A 9849-nucleotide genomic window follows, 5' to 3' on the forward strand; every position below is an offset into this window, starting at 1 on the left:
CGACAGGTTTCAGGTCCAGTCTTCTTCTGCCAATCCGTCTCTGAGAAGCTGCTGCAGACTCACGTCACTCCTCCTCTGGACGGCTGCACCTACCTGGGCCTGGACTCTGGAGCTCCGCCCTTCCAGGTACCTTCCCCTCATCTCATTACATCATTCTTGGCCCCTGCCAGTGCAGATGAGAGACAGAAGATCAAGTTTTATGAAGAAAAATATCTATAGTTGAGGAATTATTACTCTACAATACAATTATGAACCTTTTCATGTCAAAAAACAATCAAAGCTTGACACTTAATACCTAATAAATGTCAAAAATAGACAAAAAATCCTTATAACCTGATGCATAATTCTGTTTGTCTCCTTCAGTTCAATTCACTTCAGTTTAATTATATAGTGCCAATTCACAACACATGTCATCTCAAGGCACTTTACAATCAGAGGCGTAGTCAGAAAATTTTTATAAGGGTGGCCCGGCAATAACCAATGTACCGTACACTGAGGGGTGGCCAAAAGCGGATAGGCGCCAGAACCTCAGGGTCAAGCCAACGATAAGACTAACTATACTTTCCTACATCCTTTGCTAACAAATAGACGCATATATTTAAACATCCATTCTTTCTAGATAAGAGGTGTAGTGGATAAAATACCTTCAGGTTTGAGTTCTGGGGCAAACGTCTTTTCCATCGTCATTACTTACCTACTTTTTTTTTTTTTTACTTAATTTTTATTTGAATTTTTGCAACTTACACAGAAACATAAAAGCCCAGATTCAGTCTGCTGCTCTATACGGTATACTTAAAAAAGAACAAAACTTTAAAAGTATATAAAACCAGTTGGGACTTACAAGTAGAGTAGGTCACATGGTTAAACATAAGTAACTTACAAACATAAATATAGTTAGTAATTAAATAAGCAGCACAAATGGAAATAACAAAAATTAAATAGAAAACAATAAGTAAAGATAAAAAAAGAAAAAAAAAAAGAAAAAAAAAAAAAAGAAAAAAAAAAAAAATATATAGAGAAAAAAAAAAAAGAGTTTTATATGCGAGAATTATCCTGCCATAATGCAAGAGCACATAATTTCAATTTCAGAAAAGAATTTCATCTTCTTGCACTCAAAACTTATAATGCTCACACTCAAAACATGCGCTCTCTCTCAAATATTTTCTCTTCTCTCTCAAATCTTTGTTTCTTCTCTCAGATTTAATGCTTCTTGCACAGATATTTTCTCCTCTCGCTTGCCTCCTTCTCTTTGCGCACAAACCGCGCTCTGCTCAAGTCTCAGTTACGCTTGCAAACCCGTAGGCTCTGCTTGCGGTTTTTCTTTGCTCTCTCTCAGATTGGATCGGATCGTCGCCTAGCAACCTTTCCAGCCAATAGAACGACAGCCTCGGAAAGGGTGCGCATGTCTAACTCTACTGAGTGTGCCTGTGATAAACCTTACCGACAATAAATTGGCTTTTTAATTTAAAAGCTATTAAAATAAGAAGCTGAAAAACAACAACAATCAGGAAAATAAAAAAAGGAAATAATAAAGAGCGATTCAAGAATCACCAATGAAAAGTCACTTAATTTCTGCTGGAGGCAGAATTAGCATCTGCCCTGACTAGCAAACCTTTATTTTTTATTTTTTTTTGACGGGCAACTCTGAGGCTGGAAGTTTTCTGTTCACATCACGTCACGTCTGAAAACGGATAGCTTTTAAATTAAAAAGCCAATTTATTGTCGGTAAGGTTTACCACAGGCACACTCAATAGAGTTAGACAAGCGCTCCCTTTCTGAGGCTGTCGTTCTATTGGCTGGAAAGGTTGCTAGGCGACGATCTGATCCAATCTGAGAGAGAGCAAAAAAAATCCGCAAGCAGAGCCTCTGGGTTCGCGAGCGTAACTGAGACTCGAGCAGAGCGCGGTTTGTGCGCGAAGAGAAGGAGGCAAGCGAGAGGAGAAAATATCTGTGCAAAAAGCATTAAATCTGAGAGAAGAAACAAAGATTTGAGAGAGAAGAGAAAATATTTGAGAGAGAGCGCATGTTTTGAGTGTGAGCATTATAAGTTTTGAGTGCAAGAAGATGAAATTCTTTTCTCAAATTGAAATTATGTGCTCTTGCATTATGGCAGGATAATTCTCCCATAGTTTTACTGCATTAATATGGTCCTGGCCGGTTTCCACCTATTAACAAATATGTCTTTTTGAAGCTTCAGGCAATAAGTTATTTGTTCCATATGATAGATTTCCCAAACCGTTTCAATCCACATTTTGTATGTTGGCGGCTCAGGCTTCAACCATACAACTGTGATACATTTAAGAGCCGCAATCAGTAATATTTGTAGAAGGTACTTTTTTCCTCTTCCAGTAATGTCTTTGGGTAATAATCCCAAAAGTTACTTACCTACCTTTATCAATAATAATTCTGCATGAAATTGATATTTACAAGTACTAATACCTGCATAAATTGATTATTAAATATGTTTTTATTAAAATAGTTATTTATCTATGATTTCACTAAATACTCCTAGATGACTTGCAGAGACACATCGTTTTCTCTTTACCCCATAAAACACAAAATCTAGTTCAGAAAAGAGCAGTAATTCTGTACTTATCATCTTTAATGTCAGTATATTGATGTGTATAAATAACCACAGAGTTTTTGTTGTCAAGAAATGATGAATACATGAAAAAATAGAAAGTAATATATGAAAAATTAAAATGAATATTCCACTTGAGAGTATTAATGCTGCCACCATTTGTATTAGAGGGGAAAAATGGTAGGGGTGGCCACAGGGGTGGCCAATGGTTGGCTAAGGGTGGCCATGGCCACCCCTGCCCCCCCATCTAGCCCCGCCCCTGTTTACAATTCAACCAGATCATAGAGTCAGATTGGTTCAAAGACTGCTCCCTGGGCACTGCACAATGGCAGCTCACTTCTCCTAAAGGGGATGGGTTAAATGCAGAGGTGAATTTCTCCAGTGTGACATCAATAAAGTTCAATTATTATTTTTTATATCATTATTAAATCTGGACTCTCTGGTTTACAGGACTGGAAATGTGAAAGGTGAAGTCAGAGAAGATATAAACCGATTTAATGGCGAGCCTTCGAAGTTTCTAAAAGACATAAACAGAAAATGTATTAAGTACAAAATTGAATAAGAATAAAGAAAAGAAATGGACATATAGAGAGCAGGGCGTTACATAAAATGTCAGTTTTTTTATTAAAAGGTTTTATCTAAAATAATAGATGTTCGGCTAATTAGTGGTTTGAATGTGAGCTGGCAACTTACAGCCTTAATGGATTCAGGAGCTTTGTTGCTCTGTCCTCAGATCTCGCTCTTCTTGGACCTGTTGAAGTGTCTCTGCTCAGATCTGACCCACGATCAGTTTGTTGGCCAGGACCGAGCTGGCTGCAGTTCCACAGCCGGCCCACAGGGAGCAGCAGTGAGGACAGGCAGAGCAGAGCTTTGGAGGATCCTCAGAGGAGTTCCACTCTCACTGGGTTAGCTTCTGTTTCTATGATTTTTCTCCTGCTGAAGTGGTTTTTAATAAAAGCTGTTAAAAGAATCTAAAAATGTTGAAAAACTTGTTAGTGGAATCTGTAGATATTTAGCCTGAAGTCAAACATATGTTGAATTTTGTCAATCCCACAGTGTACGTCGCCGGCGGTCGCTATGACTACATGACTCTGTCCGGGAAGCAGCATGTCCACCGTCTGACCTCTGATTGGACGGTTAGAAACACTCTGTCTCACATTCAGGTGATGCGTCTTCCACAACCTAAACTGAATTTAAAGCAGGTTTAGATAATGGCTGAATGCCCACAGCAGATCCTAGTAGGACTCAACGGGACCTTAAAGACCACAATGAAGAAATGCTTTGTTCAGTTTTAGCAAACGCTTTACTAATCCAGACCGACCACAGAGTCTGCTTTAATCCCTGCAGACGGAGAGCCTGCTCAGTGAGGGAGCTCGCATCATCAACAGCGTCCTGGATGGAGATGTTGCTGTGGCGACCGGGGCTGTTTTGCAACACTGCCACCTTCAGGTCAGATACAGACTGAGCTTATTATTATTAACACTGCGTCCCTCAGGTAGAAAAAACAAACAAAACTTAACTAAAATAAAAGATTTAAAATTAAAAAGCATTTTTGAAACTAAGCAACAACACAAAAAATCAAAGGTTAAACTAAAAAAATGAATGTGAAATGATAAAATCTAAGGATTTTAAATTGAAGCATATTTTTGAAACTAAGAAAGAAAAAATGTAAAACAAAAAAATTAAATGAAAAATTATTCGACGATATAAAAAATTAGAAACTATAATATTATTTGGAAAGATTTAAAAGCCATAACTGTGAAAAAGGATTTGTATGAGTGTCAAAAGAAAAAAAACATGTGCCCATAAAGAGAATATCTTCTTTTCTGTAGATAAAAAGTATTTTATGTTCTCTGACCGTCATCTTCAAAGAACGGGTTAGTTTGCTTCAGTTTCTCTTTCCTGAATTACTCCAGACTGCTGTTTTCAGTCATAATCCCTTTAAAAACAATAGTAAGTGAAAATATGTATCCAAAACAGTGAAGCTCCTGTTAAAGTGCATTACTATGTAATAAAGTAGCTCCTTCTACTAAACATTTTTCATTAATTGAAGAGCTTTCTCCAGTATGGAAGAGGATTAGGGCTACTGGAAAAAAAAAAAAGTTAACTGAATTTTTTTAATTTTATTTCAGTATAGTATGGGGGAAAAGTCAGAATTCTGACTTTAATGTCAGAATTCTGACTTTAATGTCAGAATTCTGACTTTTTTCTCAGAATTCTGACTTTATTCTCAGAATTCTGACTTTTTTCTCAGAATTCTGACTTTTTTTATTGTCAGAATTCAGTCAGAATTCTGTGATTAAAGTCAGAATTCTGAGAAAAAAGTCAGAATTAATCTCAGAATTCTGACTTTTTTCCCATGTTAAACTGAAATAAAATTTAAAAATCAGTTTACTTTTTTTTTTTCAGTGGCCCTAATCCTCTTCCGTAGTCCATAGACTTTATTGATTTTTATGGAATAATGTCATCTGTGTCCAACAAAGGCTGAGTCAGTAGGTAAATACAAAGGAGTCATCTTAGTTCTCACCATATTTCTACAAACGTTGTTCTTTCCTGAAGATACTGCTGAATGTTGATCCGTTGGTATTTTGAAGGTTTAACAGCTGAGAAGCTCTAATAGATCAGGTCTGTTCTTAGCTCAGGCCTAAAAGACATATCCTGTGTCCTCTGATGTCCGTCAGGGTCCTCTGGACGTCCCATCAGGCTGTTTGCTCTCAGGTCTAGAAATCTCGACGTCGACGTGCATCAGGCGGCTCAATCTTAGCAGTGACATCATCATCCAGGGCCATCGGATCGAGCTGGGGGAGCTGAAGCTAACTGTGTACACGGTGACGGGCGCCAACGACGATCTGCAGGTAAACCGCAGCAGGTGCTCTTTCTGTGGGCCCCAGGTGGATCACATGGTTGTCATGGAGACAGCTGATTGAAGAAGACTTCGTTTTACGTTTCTTTTGTCTTTTAAGCAAAACTGTGTAGCTTTCAGCCACTACGGGCGCTAGATCTGTAACCTCCAGGTTTACTGCCCTCTAAAGGCCATTGGCAGCACTACATAAACCAGTCTGTGTTCTGGTTCTGGTATCAGACAAAGAACAGAGAACCAGAAACTTGTCTGATAGGATGAAGGTCTGCTCCCCGGGCGCTGCACAATGGCAGCCCACTGCTCCCCAAGGGGATGGGTTAAATGCAGAGAGTTAATTGTGTTGCTCTGTACTTGTGACAGTGTAATTAGAATAAAGTTTAATTTTAGCTTAGTTAGCTCTGGGGTTTAAGGGGAGCTCAGGCTGATGGAACACGGCACTCTGGGTCACATGACCCATTCAGGGACCGATCAGAACCTCTGAGGTCACAGAGGAGAGTTTATTAGAACAGCAGCACTGAGGAGCATCGATACGCAACAGGAGATGAAGATTTACCTGAAAAATCATTCAATGTCACAGATTAAATGATTTATCTGAAGATCAATTAATATCTCACATTTAGCTGATTATTGGGTCAAATGTTACAGTGTTCATTTGAAAACCTCTGTTTTCTAAAGTTGCGCATACACTGCGGTATTTTCAATTGTTCCATAAAGCTACAGCTCAAACAGTACAATGAAACCGCAGAGTTTAGAAGTTCACAGCTTCCGATGCACGTTCTCACACTGTGCAACCTTACGATTCCTGATCGGGAGGTGGGTGTGAGACGCTGATCGCCCCTTGTTACCCCCTGTACACTACATGACACACATTCAAGTCGGCCCGATCAAATAAATTCTTGCACGGCTGGAGAATCGGACGGAAAAGGGCAAAATAAATCGTACAGCGTATGGCAGGCTTAAAGCTAGATGTATAATTACTATAATCACATCCGCCCCACGTTCTCCTCCTCAGGTGTCCCTTGACGACAGCAGGGCCTCCTTCCTCAACCAGAGCTGGAAGGTTTTCCTCAGCTCCTCAGGAATAGAGTAAGACCCAAACTTTTCCGCTCAGATCGTTTTCCCCAAAGCTTCAAATTTCAAATATTAACACACTATTCCTCCCAATCTCTGCCTTTTTTTTTTTCCGGCACTTTAACCCCGCCCCCTTTTCTCCCCAGGCCAGAGGAGCTGTGGGTGAGGGGCGAACAGCGCTCCCTGCTGGAGGCTCGGCTTTTTCCAGCCCTCCACCCCAGAGGAGGCGCTGTGGGTCTTGAGGGAGGTGTTGGCTGGCTGCTGGGGGGGCCAGGCTGCCTGCAGAGGTGGAGGGAGGCATGGAGGCTCTCTCTGAGGGAGGTGCTGTCACTCACCCACCAGGAGGCGGAGCTTCAGTGGAGGGAGGAACTGCAGTTTCTGGCGGGGAGGAGGAGAGTGACGGACACCCTGCGGAGCCGCACCGACGTCTGTTTGCTGCCTTGCTTCAGGGCAGCAGTGCACGGGGGGCAGCATGAGGCGCTGCTGGACACTCTGGACAGCAGTTAGTTCTCATTTTTTCATTTTTAATCTGTTTTACATCCCAGGAGAACCAGAAGCTGATCAATTTTATTCTGGTTCTAGTTGCTGCTGGAAGCGTGGATCAGGGGGAGGAGCCTGGAGCACAGCTGGGCGTGGCCGCCCGCTGTCTGTCCTGCATCGCTGATGTGCTGGTGTGCATGGCAGGGGGGAAGGGGGGTCTTAGGAGCGGTCCAGCTGCTAATGAAGCCTGGAGCCCAGCATACTTCCTATTGGAGGAGGGGGACCTGAGGGGAGGAGTTTATGCTCTTGCTGCACAGCGGCAGCACTGGCTGAGCAGGTGGGAGCTTCTCTCCTTCTTTTCGCTTTCCATCGTTGTTTGATGAATTCTCACTTCTCATTCTCATTTACTGCCCCCTACAGGCCCGACTTACTGGTGCGGGCGGCGCGGCACTATGAGGGCGCCGGGCAGGTGCTGCTGCGGCAGGCTGTGATGTCATCACAGAAGTTCATCTGTATTGGGCAGGGGGAGGCCCCGCCTGTGGGGGAGTGGCAGGAAGTGGAGTGTCCAGCCAGACTGGACCTGGCAGGTGAGAACTGGTCCAGATTTTCTGACTGCCTGTTGCCTTCAGGTGGCGCTGCAGGCGTTGGACAAGGCCTGTTCAGCTGCTGGTGTGAAGCACCTCTGACCTTCAGGTGTTTGTGCTCCAGGCGGCTGGAGCGACACGCCTCCCATTGCCTTCGAGCACGGCGGATCGGTGACCAACATCGCAGTGAAGGTCGATGGGAAACGGCCTATCGGAGCCAGAGCCCGTCGCATCCTGGAACCCCGCCTCCTGCTGGTAAGCTGCAGCGGCGGCGCTTCCACGGCGATAGTCTGTGAGAGTCTGGACGAGCTGAGGGACTACTGCCAGCCTCACGCTCCAGGTAGGGCCCAAGGGTTTACTGGTTACACTGGGAGAGCCACTGGACACTGACTGTTGCTGTCTCTGCTGCAGGAGCTCTGCTAAAGGCCATCTGCGTGTGCAGCGGCCTCGTATCTCTGTCCTCGCAGCATCCTCTGGAGCATCAGCTGTTGCAGAGGTGGGGAGGCGGGGTGGAGCTGCACAGCTGGTCAGAGCTGCCAACCGGATCCGGACTGGGTGAGAACCAGTAAAACCAGGACCGCTACAACAGAGGAAAACGCTGATGCGTGATTTCCTGCAGGGACCAGCAGCATCCTGGCGGGGGCGCTACTGGCAGCCATCTACAGGGCTACGGGCCGAACCTACGACACCGACTCCCTGATCCACGCCGTCCTCTACCTGGAGCAGATTCTCACCACAGGTCGGCGTTCCCTCTGCTCCCACGCCCTTCCTCTTCCTCTACGTCTTCTTCATCACTTCCTGCTTCACCAACAGGCGGCGGCTGGCAGGACCAGGTGGGAGGCTTGGTGGGCGGAGTCAAAGTGGGTCGCTCCAGAGCATCCTTGCCCCTGCAGGTGGAGGTGGAGCGCCTGAGTCCTCCTCCTGAGTTCCTGGCCTCTCTGGAGCAGCACCTCCTGCTGGTTTACACCGGAAAGACTCGGCTGGCCCGAAACCTGCTGCAGGTCAAACATCTGCTTTACTCCTCTCCATGAAAACCGCGCTCTCTACTTTCTGAGCTCCTCCTGGTCTCCAGGATCAGAGCTGCTCAATCTGTTCGAACCTTTACTGGTCTCTGCTCAGCCTCCCAATTCCAGCTGCTTTAAATCCAGTTTGTGTTGTGCAGGACGTGGTTCGCAGCTGGTACAGTCGTCTGCCTTCCATGGTGCTGAACGCCCAGCAGCTGGTGTCTAACTCTGAGGAATGTTCCAGAGCCTGTTCAGAGGGTGGGTCACCAACTGGATCTCTGCATTTCCCATCATGCCTCACTAACAGAGCTGGTTTTCCTTCCCTTACCAGGTTCTCTGTCCAGGCTGGGTAAGTGTCTGGACCGCTCATGGCAGCAGAAGAAGCTGATGGCTCCTGGATGCGAGCCGGCATCCGTCAGAACCATGATGGAGGCTCTGAGGCCCCTGGTCCTGGGTCAGAGCCTGGCGGGGGCCGGAGGAGGCGGCTTCCTGTACCTGCTGACCAAGGAGTCCCGACAGCAGGAGGCAGTTCTGCAGGTTCTCAGAAACACAGCGGTGAGACGAAAACCGAACAGATAAAAGCTTCACTGCTGATTTATTTGATTTATTGACAGCAACTGGTTCAGAAAAAAATATTCTGAAGGTCCAAAGGAGCCTTTTATCATCTGTTACCCGGGAACAGAATCCATCATGGATTAAAAAACATATTTCAATGACTCTGATTTAGCCCCATTTACAAAGAACCAACCAGGGATCGGACAGTTGAGAAGGGATGAATAAATCACCGACTCCAGGCTGGGAAATAATAAATCTAAACATCAGCAGCAAAAGCAGGATAACTGATAAAAGTATTTTAAGGAGAGTTAAACTTTGTTTAATGCGATCCGGTATTAAGTTAAAACTCCAGGAGAATTTCAAAACACAGCACAAACCAAAAGAAGCCGACAAGATCAACAATAAAACCCTCAGAATGAGATCTGAGGGGATAGAAAACTCACTGAATTAAAAAAAAGCTCATTTTGGGGAAAAATGGTGAATGAAAGATGAAGGTACTGCTCCCCCCAGTTCAAGCGCTGTAGAAGTACTACTACTTTTACTAGGTTTTAAATTCTTGCTTCTTTCAACCACCTGTCTGCATTTTAAGAGAGGACATTTTTCTGGATATAGACCAATATATAAAACAGCTGCAGTTCAATATTTTATTTTACATTTTGAACCTCGTTTCTCCATTTTGATTATTTATTTGTAGGAAATCTCAGAATTCTGAGA

The 9849-nt window shown here is 44.1% G+C and overlaps 1 protein-coding gene across 2 annotated transcripts in view; it reads left to right on the top strand.

Annotated features, from left to right (window-relative positions):
• Nucleotides 1-9849, top strand: part of fuk (fucokinase) — a 19530-nt gene that overhangs the window by 8557 nt on the left and 1124 nt on the right. For both annotated transcript variants that reach the window (XM_015398863.1, XM_015398864.1), the window contains 15 exons: nt 7-126; nt 3315-3486; nt 3638-3744; nt 3929-4030; nt 5263-5436; nt 6454-6527; nt 6659-7014; nt 7095-7329; nt 7413-7579; nt 7701-7916; nt 7988-8131; nt 8196-8315; nt 8390-8577; nt 8739-8838; nt 8912-9135. In XM_015398863.1, the coding sequence (XP_015254349.1) occupies nt 7-126; nt 3315-3486; nt 3638-3744; nt 3929-4030; nt 5263-5436; nt 6454-6527; nt 6659-7014; nt 7095-7329; nt 7413-7579; nt 7701-7916; nt 7988-8131; nt 8196-8315; nt 8390-8577; nt 8739-8838; nt 8912-9135 (2499 nt within the window). The remainder of the gene's footprint in view (nt 1-6; nt 127-3314; nt 3487-3637; nt 3745-3928; nt 4031-5262; nt 5437-6453; nt 6528-6658; nt 7015-7094; nt 7330-7412; nt 7580-7700; nt 7917-7987; nt 8132-8195; nt 8316-8389; nt 8578-8738; nt 8839-8911; nt 9136-9849) is intronic.

This window comes from Cyprinodon variegatus, unplaced genomic scaffold, assembly GCF_000732505.1.
Source record: "Cyprinodon variegatus isolate N-32 unplaced genomic scaffold, C_variegatus-1.0 Scaffold968, whole genome shotgun sequence".
NCBI lineage: Eukaryota > Metazoa > Chordata > Actinopteri > Cyprinodontiformes > Cyprinodontidae > Cyprinodon > Cyprinodon variegatus.